Source organism: Ylistrum balloti, unplaced genomic scaffold, assembly GCF_031769215.1.
Source record: "Ylistrum balloti isolate Yb309-2 unplaced genomic scaffold, AGI_CSIRO_Ybal_v1 Utg369640, whole genome shotgun sequence".
In the NCBI taxonomy this organism is placed as follows: domain Eukaryota; kingdom Metazoa; phylum Mollusca; class Bivalvia; order Pectinida; family Pectinidae; genus Ylistrum; species Ylistrum balloti.
In genome coordinates this window covers 2,233,828-2,257,563 of record NW_026781901.1, presented here as the reverse complement: position 1 = coordinate 2,257,563, position 23,736 = coordinate 2,233,828, and the positions used below count along the sequence as shown (strand labels likewise).

The 23,736-nt window shown below is 40.4% G+C and overlaps 3 protein-coding genes across 3 annotated transcripts; 1 reads left to right on the top strand and 2 right to left on the bottom strand.

The window, feature by feature from the left end:
* Window positions 1-2,771: 2,771 nt before the first annotated feature.
* LOC132554461 (uncharacterized) lies at window positions 2,772-8,144 on the bottom strand. The gene is made up of 3 exons (XM_060218782.1): window positions 7,940-8,144; window positions 5,326-5,472; window positions 2,772-3,253 (listed from the first exon to the last, which is right to left on the bottom strand). The coding sequence occupies exons 1-3, from the start codon at window positions 8,142-8,144 to the stop codon at window positions 2,772-2,774; spliced, it is 834 nt and encodes a 277-aa protein (XP_060074765.1).
* A 2,605-nt stretch (window positions 8,145-10,749) lies between these two features.
* Window positions 10,750-15,489, bottom strand: LOC132554450 (uncharacterized). The gene is made up of 4 exons (XM_060218771.1): window positions 15,376-15,489; window positions 14,984-15,117; window positions 13,245-13,330; window positions 10,750-10,976 (listed from the first exon to the last, which is right to left on the bottom strand). The coding sequence occupies exons 1-4, from the start codon at window positions 15,487-15,489 to the stop codon at window positions 10,750-10,752; spliced, it is 561 nt and encodes a 186-aa protein (XP_060074754.1).
* Window positions 15,490-20,634: 5,145 nt separating this feature from the next.
* On the top strand, window positions 20,635-23,339 carry LOC132554439 (uncharacterized). Its single transcript, XM_060218762.1, has 3 exons — window positions 20,635-20,845; window positions 22,532-22,678; window positions 23,020-23,339. The coding sequence occupies exons 1-3, from the start codon at window positions 20,635-20,637 to the stop codon at window positions 23,337-23,339; spliced, it is 678 nt and encodes a 225-aa protein (XP_060074745.1).
* The last annotated feature ends 397 nt before the right edge of the window (window positions 23,340-23,736 follow it).

The following is a 23,736-nucleotide window of genomic DNA, read 5'->3' as shown; positions in this document are numbered from 1 at the left end:
AAAAAACATTTGCTACGCCACTGCCGTTGCATCCTATCCAGTACAATTTGGGTAGAAAGTCTTCCATAGCCCGTTTATCAGAAAAAAAAACTGACGTCACGGTAGTTAATAGCGCTCAACTAAACACATGGAATCTTCATCCCAGGTTACATTGCAGTAGCCCAACTTTATACAATTCCATGTACATATTTTCTATTTTTCAATGGCTTCCGTTGTCCGATATGTTTAAGATACCAAGTAATATAACTGCAGTTTATTGTTATTTCACAGTGTACAGTTGGTGGTCAGTATGATTTTAAAACAAAGACAATAAAGAAAACAAAGATATATATATATATACTAAAATGGAATGAATTTGATTTGCGAGTCTGGCATGTGTTGCATTCGTTTCATATTATGGGAAAAATATAAAACGATAAATATATCATTATATATATACATGCCGGGTATTGTCTGCAGGGAAAAAAGGATACAGAGTCGAGAAAATAACAAGTACAGTGAACACTGATAATGTACAGACGACCAAGGGGTTACTGCTAAGCATCATCAGAGAAACACTGTAATCAGGTACCCGGTATTACAGACTTAGAAGTGCATGTGATGCACGGGAGAGATTAATGTCCTAAAACGACACTGAACCGAGAGATAAGATCCAATTTCGTTTTAAAAGAATATTATTATCTAAAGGGCTCCTAAGCAAAACGTCTTACCATGCACCTAGTTATTCAACTGCTTTTCATCTACAAGTGACATTCATGGGAGACATGAATGAATGCCAACTTGAAAAAGGAAAATTCAATGAAGCGTGTTAGCAATTGAACATGCCTTCATCTAGCTGGCGTTCATCATGCCTATGAACTGCGTCGCTTAGACTGATATCTAATTGCTTATTTTTGTTTTTTCGTTTTCTGTTTATATCGTCCACAAACAAGTTGAGAGCGAGGGAAGAGGCGGGTGGATGATATAAGGAATCACCTTTCTGTCTTCTGTTTGTCCATCTTCTCGCTTAGGCTTCAAGCGCTACTCCTCCTACACCGTTTAATAGATTTCGTTAAAACTTGGCACATAATAGTACAAGGAAGACTTTCATTTTCAAAAATCGAACAACAGAGATATTCTTGAATAGATTGTGATATTTAGCATGATAATTATCTCATAATCCACACGCGATACTTGCACACACCTGACACCTGGATATAAACCACTCCCTATTCGACATGTTGTACTTGAAGTGTCAGCTTTTAAAGCAAGTAAACCTAAATAAACAAAATTAAAGAAAGAAAAATGCCTACCGACCGACCCTGTTATTTTCAGCCGGAACCAGAGACATTTTCGGCCGTAGCGTTACATCCACAAGCATTTCAATATATCCTGGAGGGGAAGTAGGTAACCGGGCTGAAATGTTGAGAGCATTATATCACTCGGTTAGAGAGATATTCTCTGTACCGCTATCACTTCAGTAAACCAAAGGTTCCAGAATCGAATCCGAGTCGAGACATTCATTTGACATTGTCAAATCCCATCATAGGGGAGACAACCTCTATTTGCTTTACATCAATGCAATAGATATGTTACGGGAAATGATCAAACTGTCGTTGGCAGTTCATGAGTCAGTGAATCACAACACAAACTTTGGTAAGGTTATACCAGAGTAATGCCAACAATGGTAATTAAATAACAGTAATGTAGACCTAGATGCAGTTTTAGGGTTCATATTAATATAACTCGAACGCTGTATGAGAGTTTCCGATTTTTATTTCGACGAAATGAAGCCATGTCCGAGGGATCGACCTGTCCAGCTCTTTCCCAGAGCTTCATGTGGTCAGTGCGAGGGATGGAGGTGTGTGTAAAAATGTGACCACGCATGCGCCAACATGCAGTCACAGTTGCTCGATGACCTAACATTCCACTCTCTCACTCAGATGACATGACATGTACAGGCTAGGTCCGAATCATGTATTAAGAAATACCCTGTACAAATATGTACACACAGTCTACGTATTACTTAGCTTAGTGTGATATGTGGGGTAACCATGCTGGAAAATCAGAAAACAATGAGTATGACTTGTCCAATGGAAGTTTTAATTTGCAAGGAATTACCGTAAGGCTCATCAGAAACCTAATCGTTCACTTTAGCTAATAGTCGGACACTAAATTAGCCCAAGAGACAATGAGCAGCGAAACAGCCAACATATTTCCGATCATAAAGGATAACCTATTATGATATGGCAAGGGCGATAAACCATTCGACAACAAGGAGAGGGAAGGGGAGAGAGAGAGAGAGGGAGAGAGAGAGAGAGAGAGATAGAGAGACAGAGAGAGATAGAGAGACAGAGAGAGGGGGAGAGAGAGAGAGGGAGAGAGAGAGAGAGGGAGAGAAGGGGAGAGAGAGGGAGAGAAGGAGAGAGGGAGAGAGAGAGAAGGAGAGAGGGAGGGAAGGGGAGAGAGAGAAGGAGAGAGGGAGGGAAGGGGATGGGAGAGAGAGAGAGAGGGAGGGAGGGAGGGAGGGCGGGAGAGGGAGATTCAGTTTGTTCCTGTAATTCAGTGTAGTATATTGGAAGCTCTTCTCACTAAACTCCACGGATATAGACATATTACCAACCAGAAATGATTTTTATGATTTCATTCTTACATAGTTTATTTTCACATTATATATGTATATTTTTTAATTTCTAAGCAAAGAACTGGAACATTTTGCGATCATCTTGGCCCATCATTTTGTTTCTCGTGTTGACACACGGTGAAATGATGGAGCAGAGATTGTTAGTTTATTAAACCACACGATCTCGCTGCAGTGTAAGAGATGAAACATCATTAAATGTTGGCGGCCGGAAATTCCTTCCTGTAGAGACTCCGGTCTCGGAAACAGTCTGCGGAACAGGAGCGGGCATGGAGTCGTACGTTTTAGGGGTCTCCATGGGTGATGGCATGGAGTCGTAAGTCTTCCTCGACTGCCGAGTGGAGTAGTAATTGGGCGAAGATTCACGAGAAGATTCGTCCGATGGGGATATAGGTCGCACGTGCACACGACGTGATGAGTGATGACGTGAATATTGTGGCGTTGCAGTTCGTGATTTCATAACGCGATCCTCGTATTCGTCATCGTCGCCCGTTTCCGGAATGAAGAGAAGCCCCGCGAACACAGCGAGAATCCCGCCCAGGATGGTCAGCCCCATGGAGTACCCGGCGCTGAATGCAGCCTGTGACTGGACGTAAACCATCCATATGATCAGTCCTACTCCAAGTAAAACTCCTGAAACGATACCAAACGTAGGTCAGAAGAATTAGTGTTGCGTTCATAAACTGTCATTTGCTTTTCCAAAATACTGTATTCAGTAAGCAAGACATGCCATGTATGTCTTATTTGGTGAGAATAGTTTGTCATATATCACACTCGTCAGAAAAGTTGTACGTGACGTTTCGATAACTTCACTCTGTCACCTTCAACTTACAAATTATCAAAGTAGCGGATGTATACCTATGTACAAAGTGTCATTAGACGGAATGTCGAAGTGGTGGATAAAGGGAACAATCTTTTCAAATGAAAGGTCAAGAAAGCCATCTGGATATGCTTATCGGTCTGGTTCTAAACCGGGATGAGGGGGGTCATATGCATTCGCATATGAACAAAGTTTTCAGCTGGGTCGGATTTCGTGGACTAATACATACATTGTTATCAACTTTTATGGTTGATTACCGACAATAACTATTTTCACTATCATTTCATCTATCTACCATATTACGTGTTATACTGTAGTAAAGCCCAGATGTCCTGTGGATTTGATTAGCACACCCTACATTGCACAAGTCAGTGATCATACCTTGTATTTCTGGTTTATTGTCTGATGAAGGCGACAATGAATTCCTTGAAACGTTACAAACACATTCTAATTGTGATATACCAAATTTAATCACGTATATATGCATATATTTACGTATAAGGAAGAACATTTTTGATGATGCTTTGAATTTTTACTACTACTTTACACCTTAGAAACTGAAATGAAAAGACAATGAAGTTTTTTTCACTAACTCGTAGCCATGAAAGAATGCGGAGGTAACCAGAATTTGTATCGATTTTTTTTGTTCGGTGAATAGCTTAGGACACAATTACGTCACCGTACCAGGCTACATGTTTCCTGGTGCCATTGGAAATCAATTGCATGTTTGAAAAAATATCATAATGATTTTATTTTTATGATTGTAATTGAATTTAATTGGTTCCAGCAAACGATCAAATGTCTGTATATAATAGATATGAAAGAGTTCCACTATGTCATGCCAGGGATAAATTCATTACACAAACAGAACAGCATGTTATGAAGATTTCAAAAAACTTTTACAGCAATTAAATATCGAGCTGAATATTGAGTGTAAACCACATCGTAAATGTCACCCCAGTATATCTGTACAAGAACACCACACAAATAATCTATAGTAAGGACAATATCAATATTCTGCTTCTTTAAATGACATTGCGGTAAATTTTATATTAGATGGCAAACCTTCGCCTATTAAAGTTACTTGTAGTTGTAGATAAATGTCTCTTACCGCTCCCGGATGGTAAGAAACCTGTCTTCCCGGAGTTTTATCAAGGTACGCGTGTACACTATTGAATGGTACAAGTCCTCATACAGTGGCAGAGGTTTTGTTTTATTGGCAACCAATTCAAGAGGTCCAATGGGCCTGTATTGTTTACATGATATTCAATGCTTTTCACCAATACATTATCATTTCACGCCATTAACATTCAAAGTCTTGTTTAATGTAAAAAATCATTCGTGGGATATAACAAATTGTGTAGGACTTTGGCGATGGAGTCTTCCACCCAAATGTAATTATTTTAGGACTTTTGGTAACGAATGAAAGGAAGAATTTCAAAAGTTTGAACAAATTTGATCTCTCTGACTTTAGTATGGGCTACGGGGTTGTCTTTCTTTTTTTTTCATGATTCTAGGAATTTTGATTAGTATTGAGAAGAGGCCATTTAACGGGAAAATTTGACGCTCGGACGGATGGACAACGAATGCCGCATGACCTTATAAGCTCCCTTCGGCTAACATTCAAGTAACACTATACTTTAATGACCAAAAACATAACACTGGAAGGTTACCACAAATGTTCAGTGTTTCTTGGAATCAATGTAGCGACTAACTGGACTCGGTCGCGTGTTTGGTATTAATGTAGGACGCTATTTCTGTCGTCCAAGTAGCATTAATGCACAAACGTTCTTCAATATGCTACGGAATCTTTATTCATTAAGTTTCTTCATCCACCGTGTATTTCTATTATATGGAATCTCGCATCAGAGACGAAAGTACCCACCTATTGTGAAACAGATGACCATACACGCTATGACCATCCTCTGGTTCCTGGTGGTCTCAAAGAAGACGAATGCCCCTATAAGGAATGGCGCGATCACATACAGAATGAAGGCAAAAATCTCCACAGCTTGGGTGGCCCGGAATTTGTCTACAACACAGAAAACGTCATCACTATATGCTGACTTGTTGCGTGGAACCTGTCTAAAGAACGTAAAACGTCATCATTAGATGCTGTCCAGATGCATGGAATTTGTCTACAGAACGTAAAACGTCATCACTGAATGCTGTTCTGTTTCGTGAAATTTGTCTACAGAACGTAAAACGTCATCATTAGGTGCTGTTGTAGTCTAGTCAAACTACGGGTTAACATCAGATTCAACAGAATGTTTTCTTTTTGATGGATTGTGTTTATATGACATAAATCTGTGATCAAAGAAATCTCGATTGATGATGTTCGCTTATTGTTTACAATCATATTCTAATGGACTTGACTGAGTGACTTTGTAACATCCTTTAACATATCCCGTTAGATATGACTATGAGTAATTTTTATTATAGTGTTCGTTATTTGTCCTACAAACCTGAAAATTCACTGAACATTGATGTAAGTTATTGACACAAACGCACGCTATAGACTGTCAATAAGGTTCAATATTACATTATTTTATGATCAAATGAAATAAATTACTGATGATAAATGCGATCTGTCTGTAAACATAACTAAACGCCACATATAGAGCCTAAGGTTAAACTCTCAGAAGTTACCTGAAATGACTCTTTAACAGTACAAATGTAATTCATAATTTGTTATTGGTTATAAACTGTCATATAGCGAAAAAAATGCCGAGCTGGTTTACGAGGACTGGTGTCCATGAGATGTTGAATACGTTATTCAAAGTTAAATGTGGATTCATAAATACATTATATAACCTTCAATACGGATTGTAAAGACATCACATAAAATTAAAATATGGGCGTATCAATACTTTTTATGCATTTACATAAGCGAAAATTCTACATCACATCACAGAATTATAAAAACCTGAAATGTTCACAACTTTAACACTAAAGACAAATATGTCTATGGTTGTTTATTGTTACAACTATTATGATTAAATAGCAGTGTCTGTATACGAAGGATTAGTAGCTGAAGGGCCACTTTCGTGTCTTTTCACTGAAATTAGGTAACAGTAATGATCGTGGTACGTAGAATAAAGACACTCCAGAGCCAGCCTGTGTACAGGTTTACGTAGAGCTATTAAAATAATTACATACTCTCCATCTTTATTGGGCGACGTCTTGGGGGTCGGTATAGACAGGTTTACCTACCTTGTAAGTAAAACGACCGTACCTCATGACCGGTGTAGATGATGGTATTTAGGGGTCGGTATAGACAGGTTTACCTACTATGTTAGTAGAACGACGGTACCTCATGACCGGTGTAGATGATGGTATTTAGGGGTCGGTATAGACAGGTCTACCTACTATGTTAGTAGAATGACGGTACCTCATGACCGGTGTAGATGATGGTATTTAGGGGTCGGTATAGACAGGTTTACCTACTATATTAGTAGAACGACGGTACCTCATGACCGGTGTAGATGATGGTATTTAGGGGTCGGTATAGACAGGTCTACCTACTATGTTAGTAGAACGACGGTACCTCATGACCGGTGTAGATGATGGTATTTAGGGGTCGGTATAGACAGGTCTACCTACTATGTTAGTAGAACGACGGTACCTCATGACCGGTGTAGATGATGGTATTTAGGGGTCGGTATAGACAGGTTTACCTACTATGTTAGTAGAACGACGGTACCTCATGACCGGTGTAGATGATGGTATTTAGGGGTCGGTATAGACAGGTTTACCTAATATGTTAGTAGAACGACGGTACCTCATGACCGGTGTAGATGATGGTATTTAGGGGTCGGTATAGACAGGTTTACCTACTATGTTAGTAGAACGACGGTACCTCATGACCGGTGTAGATGATGGTATTTAGGGGTCGGTATAGACAGGTTTACCTACTATGTTAGTAGAACGACGGTACCTCATGACCGGTGTAGATGATGGTATTTAGGGGTCGGTATAGACAGGTCTACCTACTATGTTAGTAGAACGACGGTACCTCATGGCCGGTGTAGATGATGGTATTTAGGGGTCGGTATAGCCAGGTTTATCTACCATGTTTATAGAACAACGGTACCTCACGACCGGTGTAGATGATGGTATTTAGGGGTCGGTATAGACAGGTTTACCTACTATGTTAGTACAACGACGGTACCTCATGACCGGTGTAGATGATGGTATTTAGGGGTCGGTATAGACAGGTTTACCTACTATGTTAGTAGAACGACGGTACCTCATGACCGGTGTAGATGATGGTATTTAGGGGTCGGTATAGACAGGTCTACCTACTATGTTAGTAAAACGACGGTACCTCATGACCGGTGTAGATGATGGTATTTAGGGGTCGGTATAGCCAGGTTTATCTACCATGTTTATAGAACAACGGTACCTCACGACCGGTGTAGATGATGGTATAGACAGGTATATCTATCATGTTTGTAGGATGACGGTACTTCAGAATCGGTAGAGACAAATTTACTTACCATCTTTGTAGGATGACGGTACTTCAGAATCGGTACACACTGATCCACTACAAGTCTGGGAGATCCACAAGCCTATCCTTTTTTCGCCATTTGTGTTATTGAACATCCAAGTTGCCGTCGCGAAGCCGACCGTCTCAGCTATAAATCCGATGATGATGAGGACCAGAGCGAACCTCACCCACAAGGAGGCGGTACCACAGCACATTGTCTGAGTCTTCAGACAGTCAACAAGTCATCGTCACATGTCTTATTGTAGGATAGTACATTTTATCGAATACCGCTGTTCTGGAATTTCTACGTCTTCGTTTTAAAATCTTTGAATGTTTTCACTTTAGAAATAAGAGTCTTCAACTTTTAAGCTTGATATGGCCTGTGTGCTCTGTATGTAATCATTTTGGAACCTCTGTATCAGTTTGAAGATAATTTATCCACAATAAACACATGTTACAACTTTCTGGTTGCTAATGAATTGATTTCTGCAGAAAAGCTGCGTATTTGTACGTCGATGACCTTATGGAACGCCACCGTTATATCAAATCAAGGTATTAATCCTCGTGATAATCACAACAAGTTAACTTCATTCTTAAATATTGAACGGGTTCACGGTGAAAATACTGTCAGAGTGACACAGGTTTACCGGGGTATGACGTGCGAAATCTTTGGTAGTTAACGAGGTGTTAACGAAATCAGCTACGGTAAGAAATGAGCATGAATCGTTATTCACTATTTTCTATAACAAGTCGTTTTTAATTCACACCGTGTTACACGCATCAAATGTGCTTTAGTTGATAAAAAGGTGCTAACATTTAATACATTCTAAATTCAATTCATATTAACAAAAAGTTTAAAAGGACACCAGCCTTTCAGTGTCCCTGTTAAAACTCACAGCGCCTCCATTCGTCAACATGTGGGGTTCACAATGGAAGTCTCGTGAGTTACAGAGAACGTTAGAAACACAGTCTACTCAATCTTTACCGTTATTGGTTTGTTGTATCTTGGTAACGTTGTTTTTAAATGCGCTATGGTATCTGTTGTGGAAAGAAGCTCACTGATTTAATGGAAAGCAAACATCACTTATAACAGTGTTGTGATGATGTATATCAAACCGGTCTCCCGGGCTGTCTACTATATATCATAATAAGTATTTATACAATACTACATGGACCCTTACCTGTGTATTGCTAAAAAAATGGTAAAAATATGAAAGAATGGATTTTGATAAAGAAGTGTTTTAAAGATTTTAAAATTTCTTTGTATATAGATATATTGCTTCACGCATACTGAACCCTTTTTTCCGCTTTCATTTTAGATTTTCTTTATTTCTTGATAAAATCTCAATACTTATGAAAGGAGAGGAAAACAACAAAGGGATCAAGCAAAGATAGATAAATCAAAACGTTATCCGTCGGTTTGATTTTTATTAACATGGACACTCTTCAATGATGAAAACATGGACTATTAGACAGTGATGTGTTGAGATGGGCGTGGCCGTGTAGACGATGATAATAACAATGAATATCACACAGTTTATTGTATAAATGGACACAGTTATGATAATAGCGAGCCGGCCCTTACGTGCTTTACTTATATCTGGGATGCTGCTGCTGTTCCCGGGAATCAGTGAAACTTCAAACTCGACAACTTGCTGCAAATAAAACAACAAATAAACATAGAGGTAACAAGTAAACAACAGGTAATATATAAACGCAGTAAAACGTGCTACTTTAACATTTTCATTTAATAATGATACGTGGATGACAATGTGTAACGTAAACTAAGCATTAAAACATTTACATAATACGACTTATCTTTCGCTAAAACATAAGGATTATCATAAGCTATATATATTAATTTCCTGTTAAACAGCCAATCAGATAAGGGCATTGTTCCGCACCTATAACACTAAGTTCAGGTATAACGATAGCTTGTGACTATCTCTACCGGAGTTATCGTTCCTAACAGTCACAGTGACGACACTGGGGTACCGCTCGTGACTATAGATATATAATCGTTGACTATTCACACCAATCTCTACCAGAGTTATCGTTCCTTAACAGTCACAGTGACGTCACTGGTGTACCGCTCGCGACTACATATAAAGTAACGTTGAATGTTCACATCAATTTCTATCAGAGTGTTTTCGTTCATGAACAGTCACAGTGACGTCACTGGGGTACCGCTATGCATTCTGGGAGAGACTGTATTCACATTACCGCATTGGTAAATAGACTTATTAGGACAAGGCCCATCTGATGACAACATATCTATTGTTAGATGATATGTTGCAATCCTTATTGTAATATCTTTTATACATCAAGGTTAATCTTATTGTTGAAAATTAAAAACCATGTGAAAATTTAGATATACATGTACTAACTAACCTTGAACATCAACGGTAAAATTAGTAATAATACACCCATGAACCTTATAGTGAAAAGACACTGGTTAATTTCGCCGTTTAAGGCAGTCTATATGTATAACTAGTTTATCCTGAAAAGTGCGGAAAACACTAGGAATATGTCGGGAAACTTCATAAAAATACCACACACCACACCAGTGTGTGTGCCTGAGTTCAGGAGATTTTTGCTAATTATGTGAATATATGACTTCACTGGCCTCGAGTCAGGCGGATTTTGGTAATTTCAAGCATTTTCAAGTTCACAAAAGTTCAGAAAAGAATATCGAAAAGATAATCTACAGAATGCTAAAATATCAAGAACAATTTACACGTTTTTATCATTTTTGGCTGAAAGAGAGGCCGTTTTCCCATGTTTATGAAAACTAGATCTTCCACAAGAAGTAGTGCTGATTCAGTACGTACCGATCTCTGGGGCCCGGACAAGCTCTTTTCTTGTTATACATCTGTTACTGATATGTTGAATGATGTCCCGCTCAGCGAAGTCAGCCGATGGATGTCTACTCAGGAGTGACACGTGCATGTTGTTCTTGTGGCAGTGACCCTGTTTTAGCCTCTGTCCGTAACATATATAAACCAGGGCGTAACTCTTGTAGTCTGTGTCCACTACCTGGAACACGTCTGTAACACATAAAAGTTATAGACCAGGGCGTGACTCTTGTAGTCAGTGTCCACTACCTGGAACATGTCTGTAACACGTAACATATATAAACCAGGGCGTGACTCTTGTAGTCAGTGTCCACTACCTGGAACATGTCTGTAACACGTAACATATATAAACCAGGGCGTGACTCTTGTAGTCAGTGTCCACTACCTGGAACATGTCTGTAACACGTAACATATATAAACCAGGGCGTGACTCTTGTAGTCTGTGTCCACTACCTGGAACATGTCTGTAACACATAAAAGTTATAGACCAGGGCATATATAAACCAGTGACTCTTGTAGTCAGTGTCCACTACCTGGAACATGTCTGTAACACGTAACATATATAAACCAGGGCGTGACTCTTGTAGTCAGTGTCCACTACCTGGAACACGTCTGTAACACGTAACATATATAAACCAGGGCGTAACTCTTGTAGTCTGTGTCCACTACCTGGAACATGTCTGTAACACATAACATATATAAACCAGGGCGTAACTCTTGTAGTCTGTGTCCACTACCTGGAACATGTCTGTAACACATAACAGTTATAGACCAGGGCGTGACTCTTGTAGTCAGTGTCCACTACCTGGAACATGTCTGTAACACATAACAGTTATAGACCAGGGCGTGACTCTTGTAGTCAGTGTCCACTACCTGGAACATGCCTGTAACACGCTAATCATAGGTCACAGTCCACATTTATTTGAGTTGTAGGAGGATTATAATCCTTGGCTAATGGACTTGTCTAAAACAAAGAAAATACTGACATGTCCAATGAAACTTGATTAAAACTCTTATTAAATTGTCTAGAGCAAATTATGAACCATTCTGCACGGAGACACCAAGAAAAGTACAAGGAAGATAAGACCAGGTGTTCCGGAAGGAAATCTTGGTCAATGCAATTAGGTAATGTCATGTTTCCAAGTGAGAACAGGTTTACCACAATCACCAGGTATACTAACAAGCATCAGACACGTGATATTGGAAACACGCCTATGAATATGGGGTCGACTACAACCGGTTAACACCAGCAACTGGGAATGCAGTATTGTTACTATATATACGTGTCACAATAATTGAATTTTGTTATAATGGTTATTAGATAATAAGATAATATACTCAAGGGATAAAGAAACGCAGGGTGACATTATTTACAATATCTTCGCTCTGATTCGAGCAGACGTTCAACGTCGTGTATACCGACGTCGTGTAGAACGTATGGCAGGTATAGAGATGAGATCCTCCGACCCCATGTTGTCCCATTATTGCAACAAAACAATTTTTCACTCCAGCAGAATAATGCTCGGCCGCATATATACTGATGAGTCTCGGTTCACCCTGTTTCAAGCAGACATTTGACGTCATGTATACCGACGTCGTGGAGAACGTTTTTTGCCGACTGCTGCGCAGTAGAGACAGATAGGTTTAGGGGTGGATCGGTTATGGTGTGGGGAGGAATCTCACATAGTGTTAAATCACCACTGGTTGTAAAAGCGGATAATTTAACTGCCTCTAGGTATAGGGATGAGATCCTCCGACCCCATGTCCCATCATTGCAGCAAACCAACCTCACATTCCAGCAGGACAATGCTCGGCTCTATGTAGAGGATCTATCGAAACTTTCTCACTAACAACAATATCCACCAACTGGACTGGTCGCCATACAGTCCCGACCTATCCTCTATTGAGCACTTTTGGGACCAGCTGGATAGACAGGTTCGACGGCGCTAGCCTCCCCCTGTAACTCTGGCCCAACTGAGAGCAGCCCTCTTGGAAGAATGGGCCAACATCCCAACGAGGAGGATAAACTCACTCCTAAACTCCATGCCTAGGAGAATCAGGGATGTTGAGAGAGCGAATGGGGACATACCCGGTATTGACTAGCCAGCTCCGACAGTCAGTCCATTTCGATTTCAGATTACAGAGTTCTCTTTCAATTCTCTTCAATTACTTACCAGATACCAATCGTTGATTTTGCATTTTGTTCTGTATGGATTAATCTTCATTCTTATTTTAAAATATTGAACATTATACTCGACCTCCAGCCTAGAATCATCTTCAAAGCTAACCCTGCGTTAAGAACACATCAGTGTATAACGAAATTCCCATAAATAGAGGGAATGGTCATGTAAAATGTTTTAAGTGTTTTTTCTGAAAATAATATAATGCCTCTGAGACATATTTAACGCCTTAAAATCGACATTTCGTGAGGAATATGTACAAACAAGGGGAACAACTTACTATTTGTGCCCTGCATGAGGAACCTGCCTGGAGCTCCGATGTAATGTATCATCTCGTGAGAGCCTCTGGTACAGTAGTACCCAATGCTGGAAAGAAAATTTAGGTCTGTAACGACTTCATTGTTTTAACAGATCCTGAAGGTTTAGAGCACAACAATCTGACAACACAATCAGATATCATTATCAATTCCCCAGGACAATAACAACGGGAAGAAACCAAGTTAGATATCATTCTACACTATAACCTTACCTACACGAAAAGTCGAGAATACATGAATGAATTATTGATACAAAAAAGACAACAAGACTACAATCTAAATTCATTATCAACACGAAAAGACAATTACAACAAGGTTTATAAGTGGTACCCGCGCCACCTGCGGCACCCAACAAGATGATTAAGGCCAAAAACAAACTAAGTATGTCAGCAACGAACCAGGCCATTAGGAAGACATCTTAAACATAGGGAACATTATGACCTCACTGTTTTACACCTGGCTACGGTACATCGTCATGTATTCTATTCATTTATTTTTAATTCAAGCTTTTCGCACATAAAGAATATCAGTGTAAGATATTAATGAAAACCTCGGGGGAAAAGTTAATTGTAGTTCAGGCGTTTTTCATCTTTAGCGGCACAAAAAGGTGTTAGTTTATTCGACATACATAAAAAAAGTACAGTGTTTTAGATCACTGGCATGTGTTACTGGTTAATCTAAGCTGATAATCACACAGTCACTGTAACTACTATCAGGAGTAGTGATCCCTTAGCATGGAAACAGATTATCGGAACATTGCACAGATAACAACAGTGATAAAGTGTAACGAGGTCTCGGTCACTGCACGTCCCATCACTTATCACTAATCTCTACTAATCTGATGCGATATAGTGACGAACACCAGTCATACAGGGTAAAGACGTACCATAACACCGATCATATATAGAAAAATATGCTACGACATCGATCATGTATAGAAAAAAATATGCTACGACACCCATCATGTATATAAAGAATATGCCACGACACCGATCATTTATATTAATAATATGCCACGACACCGATCATGTTTAGAAAGAATATGCCACGACACCGATCATTTATATTAATAATATGCCACGACACCGATCATGTATATATATAATATGCCACGACACCAATCATGTATATATATAATATGCCACGACACCGATCATGTATATATATAATATGCCACGACACCGATCATGTAAATATATAATATGCCACGACACCGATCATGTATATATATAATATGCCACAACACCGATCATGTATAGGAAGAATATGCCACGACACCGATCATGTGTAGAAAGTATCATACAATTTAAATGGGTAAAACACTATTTGGTATTTTTAGGACTCTGCAGTGACGCTAGGATTCGAAAGTGTGCAAATCCAGTGACGAAACATCGGGGTAAATAAACGTGGTGCATTTGGAATATTGGATAATTACAAACATATGGCGGTGCCAATTTGACGAATCATGCAGTTACGGTAAACCACCGAGCCTGTAATATGTCTATAGATCACACAAAGGTGATGGACCCCTTTAAATCATTATTAATTTGCCCACCAACTGATGCCGTAGAGTTCTAATGATAAAATTTAATTCGATCACGGAGAAAACCAAACAACGTTATGTTGTCTTTAAGTTTCTAAACCTAAATAAATTAATATGAACTAGTTATTTCTTTGTATGTTTCCTGTTACAGATACTTACGACCGACCAGCGTAGTGGAACTTCATGTTATACAGGTTATGGTAGGACTCGAAGAAGCCCCAAGTCTGTGACACAAAAGTGTAATAACCAAACTTCATCTCGGTTCTCTCAATCTCGTACCAAAATCCAAAGAACTAGGTAAGGAATGGAGAAAAATATATATCTGTATTGTATTTCAAATAATAATGTAATTCAAACGTCTTTTAACAAGTCTTAGGTGGATTGATACGGCGCATAACTTTCCTTCAATCTCCACGATATTGCCGAGACCAATTGTAAATTATGAGAATGACAAACCGCGTCAAATGAATCATATTAACAACATCATTGAATTATATTAAAAAATAACCTTTGGATCAAGTGATAAACAGGTGTAGGACAAAACTACTTACCTGACCGACGTCGAAATCTCGAGGAATTAACCTATCAAAGTTACAATAGGGGCCACCAAAACTACATGGTAATGTCACCAGGAGCAGAGCGAAAATCCCTAAAGCGGCCGCCATGATGATCTGCGAAAGATGATCGGTAACAAGGGGTTTCACACGTTGATAACTTGTGAAACACTACAACACAGAGCTACAGATGTTGTCGGTAATTATCCAGAACCAAATCTTGGCCAGATCTCTCCAGGGCGATACCTAACCGCTAGCTAGATTTTTTATTTTGATATCGCTCTATATAACTATCCTCTACAAAGAAAGCAACTCTGTGACGGAAATTCTGAGGTTACACAGATGTGTGACCTTAACTTATAAATGTCCGTTAATACTGTAGGTGAACGGAAATAGTATTATTTCTACAATCTGTGTAAGGTATATGTCTTCAAATTTAAAAGCTAGTGTTATATTGACCAATCATAGTCAATTTATATGTAAGTAGGCCCGACACAAGGTTAAACTATGTTTTTACACTCAAGTTAAAATTACACATAAGTCAATCTCTAAATCTGAACTTAAGCAAAAAATGCAAACACTGCATGTTGCTGTCATTATTTTCGAGGGCAGTCTTTTCTCCGAAGAAAAAATGCAAACGAATAAGGTAAAACTGAATATCCATATAACATCACTTCGCCAGAACACCGACGTTCGTGGGTGAGACGACACCCGGACACAGGAGGACATTTAAATCTTATTTAGCGCTGCACTGAACAAAGGATGTGCTCTGTTTGTAACCTGGGTTATACTTATTCTAAATACACAAAACCAGACTCTGATTGAAATTGAAATATGCCATTTATTAAAAATAACAAATGACGACAGAAAATATGACAATTACAATTTCCTGTTCATTAACAGTACGGTAATCAACTGTACTTAATGTTATCCAATGTTATCCTAAAAATATACCCAGGACTACAAAGATGGGGATCAAATTACGCCCTCATGTAGCCAAGCAATTCCATTAATGTTGGAATAAATTGCTAGCTATATCCCATCAGCACGGAAGCGAATTTTCTGTTTTTAGATCGATAATTTGATATCATTTTGGTGATTAAAATATGGTTTATAAACTGTAGTGTTCACCCTAGATACTCATTTTTCAAGATCTAGAAGTAAAATGATAGGCAGGATTCACATTATTCGAAACTTTGATCATTGCCTATTTTTCTCGAAAGTCACAAAATGTAGTCCCCAGACAAACCAATAAGACGTTGAAGTAAGGTTTTCATTTTAGCTGATGAGCACAACTATAGAAAAGTATGTGAAAAGGGCTGAAGTCTAGGATATTATGTTAGAATTAAACTTATTCTGTACTCTACACCCGGACAAACCTCAAGTTCATGAGAATGAATGATTGCCACTTCGGAAGGAACTGCATGTGTTCGCTCTAAACTGCAAGCAAAAAGTCAAAACTTCTCAATATACATGACAATCAAACATTGTAACTCCGACCATTTTGTAAATGTATGCCAAAAAGTTCAAATAATATTGTTCAGATATAAACCTCTCATGAATGATTTTGTACATAAACACGAATTATTTTATCATACAAATGATACAACTATTTAGCCACCACTAGCACATTGGTGTTGCTATATAATCACCTTACTGATCACGGAACACGACTGATATCCGGACGATACCTCGGAACATCCTTACTGATCACGGAACACGACTGATGACCGGACGATAACTCGGAACATCCTTACTGATCACGGAACTCGACTGATGACCGGACGATACCTCGGAACATCCTTACTGATCACGGAACACGACTGATGACCGGACGATAACTCGGAACATCCTTACTGATCACGGAACACGACTGATATCCGGACGATAACTCAGAACATCCTTACCGATCACGGAACACGACTGATAAACGGACGATAACTCGGAACATCCTTACTGATCACGGAACACGACTGATATCCGGACGATAACTCAGAACATCCTTACCGATCACGGAACACGACTGATGACCGGACGATAAGTCGAAACATCCTTACTGATCACGGAACACGACTGATGACCGGACGATAACTCGGAACATCCTTACTGATCACGGAACACGACTGATGACCGGACGATAACTCGGAACATCCTTACTGATCACGGAACACGACTGATATCCGGACGATAACTCGGAACATCCTTACTGATCACGGAACACGACTGATGACCGGACGATAACTCGAAACATCCTTACTGATCACGGAACACGACTGATGACCGGACGATAACTCGGAACATCCTTACTGATCACGGAACACGACTGATGACCGGACGATACCTCGGAACATCCTTACTGATCACGGAACACGACTGATATCCGGACGATAACTCGGAACATCCTTACTGATCACGGAACACGACTGATATCCGGACGATACCTCGGAACATCTTTACTGATCACGGAACACGACTGATGACCGGACGATAACTCGGGACATCCTTACTGATCACGGAACACGACTGATGACCGGACGATAACTCGGAACATCCTTACCGATCACGGAACACGACTGATGACCGGACGATAACTCGGAACATCCTTACTGATCACGGAACACGACTGATGACCGGACGATAACTCGGAACATCCTTACTGATCACGGAACACGACTGATGACCGGACGATAACTCGGAACATCCTTACTGATCACGGAACACGACTGATGACCGGACGATAACTCGGAACATCCTTACTGATCACGGAACACGACTGATAAACGGACGATACCTCGGAACATCCTTACCGATCACGGAACACGACTGATATCCGGACGATAACTCGGAACATCCTTACTGATCACGGAACACGACTGATGACCGGACGATAACTCGGGACATCCTTACTGATCACGGAACACGACTGATGACCGGACGATAACTCGGGACATCCTTACTGATCACGGATCGACTCACGATGATGATCCGGACGATAACTCGGAACATCCTTACCGATCACGGAACACGACTGATATCCGGACGATAACTCGGAACATCCTTACTGATCACGGAACACGAATGACCGGACGACTGATCCTTACTGATCACGGAACACGGACGATAACTCGGGACATCCTTACTGATCACGGAACACGACTGATATCCGGACGATAACTCGGAACATCCTTACTGATCACGGAACACGACTGATGACCGGACGATAACTCGGAACATCCTTACTGATCACGGAACACGACTGATGACCGGACGATACCGCGGGACATCCTTACTGATCACGGAACACGACTGATGACCGGACGATAACTCGGGACGTCTTTACTGATCACGGAACACGACTGATGACCGGACGATAACTCGGGACATCCTTACTGATCACGGAACTAGACTGATGACCGGACGATAACTCGGAACATATCCGGACGATACTGATCACGGAACACCGACTGATATCCGGACGATACCTCGGAACATCTTTACTGATCACGGAACACGACTGATGACCGGACGATAACTCGGAACATCCTTACTGATCACGGAACACGACTGATGACCGGACGATAACTCGGAACATCCTTACCGATCACGGAACACGACTGATGACCGGACGATACCTCGGGACATCCTTACTGATCACGGAACACGACTGATGACCGGACGATAACTCGGGACATCCTTACTGATCACGGAACACGACTGATGACCGGACGATAACTCGGAACATCCTTACTGATCACGGAACACGACTGATGACCGGACGATAACTCGGAACATCCTTACCGATCACGGAACACGACTGATGACCGGACGATAACTCGGGACATCCTTACTGCTCACGGAACACGACTGATGACCGGACGATAACTCGGGACATCCTTACTGATCACGGAACACGACTGATATGCGGACGATACCTCTGAACATCCTAACCGATCACGGAACACGACTGATGACCGGACGATAACTCGGGACGTCTTTACTGATCACGGAACACGACTGATGACCGGACGATAACTCGGGACATCCTTACTGATCACGGAACACGACTGATATCCGGACGATAACTCGGAACATCCTAACTGATCACGGAACACGTCCTATTGATCCTTATGGCTATGACGGTTATTGTAGATTTTGAACTGACCCCCCAAAAAATAGTAACACTTGGTTAGGACCATCTCAGGATCACAACAAGCAAATTTCAAATAAATCCCACAGGTGGACATAAAAATTGAAAGGTAGAAATTTACACATAGCAGAAGATGCATGATGGCTACAGGTCACTCTGACCCGTGTTATATAAAAAAAAATATAAGATGGATTACGTTTTTCTGTTGTGAAATAATACGGTTAGTCCACCTGTACCATCAGTCTGGTTATATCTCCGCTATCAATAATACGACAGAGTATTTAGGTAGTGTTTGTTTCTTTCTAGAGAAAAAAACCATTTAAGTTGCTAAAATACAATCGTAAAAAAATGTTATTCGACGAAAAAATTGTGTTTACGTTACTAATATGTATTATGGTTTGATGATCTGTACATAAACCTGAGATTCAAACAGTTTGGAAATCTCTTTTTTCAATAATAATAGGTTTGACATCGAAGATATTCAGTTGACGTGGTTTGTTTTGGTAAACACCATGTCAATCTCGCTGTGTATTATACGTCTTTTTATAGTATACAAAGTCCCTACATGATAGACAAGATGCAGCCCTCGGAGTGTATTTATGTAAGAGTGTATTTAAATCAACACCTTTGTGTGAGATTTGTCAACAACAAGCACTCTAACCATGCGAACCACGTACGCCATCCTATCTATTGCCTGATGTTAAAGCAAGCCGCCTTTAGAATGCAGTAACGCGCGATAATTTTATTAAAATGTCATTCGCTTCTTGATCTTGTGACGTTCTGAACGTTTTGTGTATATTTTAGTACCAGGTTTCATCATTTTGTGTAAATAGAGTAGGTTATAGGCCTAGCTGAGGGTATAGAATTAGTTTTCGGTTTTACGTATAACGGTATACGGTCCGATTCAATCGGAGAAGATATATTTTTCAAGAGGATAGATCGTCTTTTTCGTATCTTTTAAGGAAAGGTGGTTTCATTTCATCGGGATAAGTTAAAGATAATCAAATCTTAAGATAATTTACGACACATTCTAAAGATACTTACTGATCAAAACATTAATTACCATTTCCTAACAAATGGAATCTATAAAAGTTTGAGGCGACACAAACATGTGTGGAACAGCATCACTGTGGGCGAAGCTAGCCCTGCTGTTTATAATTTTGTCAACTATACTGTTCATAGCTGGGTTTGCTACGACATCCTGGATGATCTATGCTTTCTCGTCCGGGGCCAAAATCCGGGTGGGTCTTTGGAAGGCTCAGGCGTGTACCTCGGCGGGAACCTGTGCGGACAGAACGGTGCCAGACTCGTACAGGACAGGTAAACTCCATATTTGTTACTCTCTTCGGTTTGTAACACAATACAAATGCAATATATAGGCTGATAATCAGCCAGGATAAAAAGGCAGAGATGAGCATACTTCAAAGGATATCTTATTGCGATATATCGTACAGAATTTTATGTAACACATTACGACGGTTGTCCGCGCATCGCGCCCTTTCTTCTCTTCTTTCAAAGACGGTCAAACCCAACTTTGTTGTTTTAACAGTGGCGGTTTTATCGTGTTCCCGCTGTCTTTCCTCTTTTTGAAGTCGTCAGGGTTTCATAGCGTTCCCGCTGTCTTTCCTCGTTTTGAAGTCGTCAGGGTTTCATAGCGTTCCCGCTGTCTTTCTATGTTTTGAAGTCGTCAGGGTTTCATAGTGTCCCCGCTGTCTTTCTTCTTTTGAAGTCGTCAGGGTTTCATAGCGTTCCCGCTGTCTTTCCTCGTTTTGAAGTCGTCAGGGTTTCATAGCGTTCCCGCTGTCTTTCCTCGTTTTGAAGTCGTCAGGGTTTCATAGCGTTCCCGCTGTCTTTCCTCGTTTTGAAGTCGTCAGGGTTTCATAGCGTTCCCGCTGTCTTTCCTCGTTTTGAAGTCGTCAGGGTTTCATAGTGTTCCCGCTGTCTTTCCTCGTTTTGAAGTCGTCAATGTTTCATAGCGTTCCCACTGTCTTTCCTCGTTTTGAAGTCGTCAGGGTTTCATAGCGTTCCCGCTGTCTTTCCTCGTCTTGAAGTCGTCAGGGTTTCATAGCGTTCCCGCTGTCTTTCCTCGTTTTGAAGTCGTCAGGGTTTCATAGTGTTCCCGCTGTCTTTCCTCGTTTTGAAGTCGTCTGTGTTTCATAGTGTTCCCGCTGTCTTTCCTCGTTTTGAAGTCGTCAGGGTTTCATAGCGTTCCCGCTGTCTTTCCTCGTTTTGAAGTCGTCAGGGTTTCATAGTTTTCCCGCTGTCTTTCCTCGTTTTGAAGTCGTCAGGGTTTCATAGTGTTCCCGCTGTCTTTCCTCGTTTTGAAGTCGTCAGGGTTTCATAGCGTTCCCGCTGTCTTTCCTCGTTTTGAAGTCGTCAGGGTTTCATAGCGTTCCCGCTGTCTTTCCTCGTTTTGACATTGCCAGTGATTCATATTTTGTTTCAATCGTTCTTCATCGTTCGAACGTTGCGAGTGTTCATACTGTGTTCGCGCCGTCTTTCCTTATTTTGACATTTCCAGTGTTTCATACTGTGTTCCTTTTGTTATTCCTTGTTTTGACATTGTCAGTGTTCCTGTTGTGTTCCCTTCGTCCTTCCTTGTTTTGACATTGTCAGTGTTCATACTGTGTTCGCGCCGTCTTTCCTTGTTTTGACGTTTCCAGTGTCCCGTAGTTTACATATATAATTTGGATTAGGATCCAGTATATATGTATTGGCTTTGACCAGCGGTATCTTCCTCACCATAAAAAAACTTCTTTAAACATGCTTAATTTTATATATTTGATGTCTAAAGGTGGCGCTCACGTGCATCCTGCATTTTTCAATTTCCTTGCCTAATGCCAATATCCTAAATTACTTACTTGAAGGGCATTTGTTAAATTCATTCTCTCATCAAACATTATTTTCGCAAATCTTAATTTTCTCATTAAAGTTCTGCAACTTTTTTATTGCGTGAAAAGTCTGATGTTCCTTGTTATTTCATCACAATGTCTGTTTGTTGAGTAGATGGTTACCGTGGCACCCAAGCTATGGAGGTAATAGCCCTCCTCATTCTACTCATAGCACCAATAGCTGTCCTCCTGTACGTCGTGGGCGAGAACCTCAGAACATGGACGTTCGCCTTCGTCTGTATGATGATGTGTTTCTTGGCAGGTAAGTCGGGTTATAAAGCTAACAGATAAAACATTGAATTACCTAAATTTACAAGATCTTCCACCTCTTTGCTTACCCATTGAATCAAATCATACTTCCTTTGTTGTCGGCTTTAATGAAACCATATGCCACAATGAAGAGTTTATCAAACTAGACAACGTAGGTCTATAATTTCGTCTTTGTTTATGTGTTGTCCTTCCGTTTAAGTAGAAATGAGATATTCTTAACATTTTTCTGATCCTCGATCGTTTCTAGGCGCGGTTTCTTTACTTTCATGTTCCCGTTTTGAAAGTAATTGTAAGTGATTTGTTTATCAATACATGACATTTTTTGTACAACAGGTCTTTTCGTGACCATAGGGATGATTCTGTGGCTGGTGTATGTGAATAGCCCCTTCTACGTGGGGTACTCCATGGGCCTGACAGTGATGGGAGGAATCTTAGCGATCATAGCTGGCCTCCTTCTCATCCCCGAGCTGGAGGATGACACCAACAACTATGACACCAGTGACACGCCCCCTCCAACCAGACGTTCTGTCACGCCTCCTTCACGTTTGCCGTCCAGAAACCTCAGATCGGAGCCGTTAAGGCCTATTGCTGTGTCGCCATATCCTATAGCGTTCAGGGCTACCCCGAGAGCTATCTTGGCACCCTATTACTAATCCTATTACAACCTAGAGGAGAATTTCCGATATGTTCAAACTTTACAAAGATCACGTTCTTTACTAGAATACTAATACTGTGATATGCAGTTGGTATTATTGACCTCGTAACTACCGATACATACAACCTAGGAGAGATTTTCAACGTGTCCAGTCTTTACAAGGACAATGTGTCGGACTAGATCACTAGACTGCGATCTATATTGGGCAATATTGACCCCTTACTATCTATATATGTAACTTCAGAGAGATTTTCAACGTGTCCAGTCTTTACAAGGACAATGTGTCGGACCAGATCACTAGAACTGCGATCTATATGTTGCAATATTGACCCCTTACTATCTATATATGTAACCTCGGAGAGATTTTCAACGTGTCCAGTCTTTACAAGGACAAT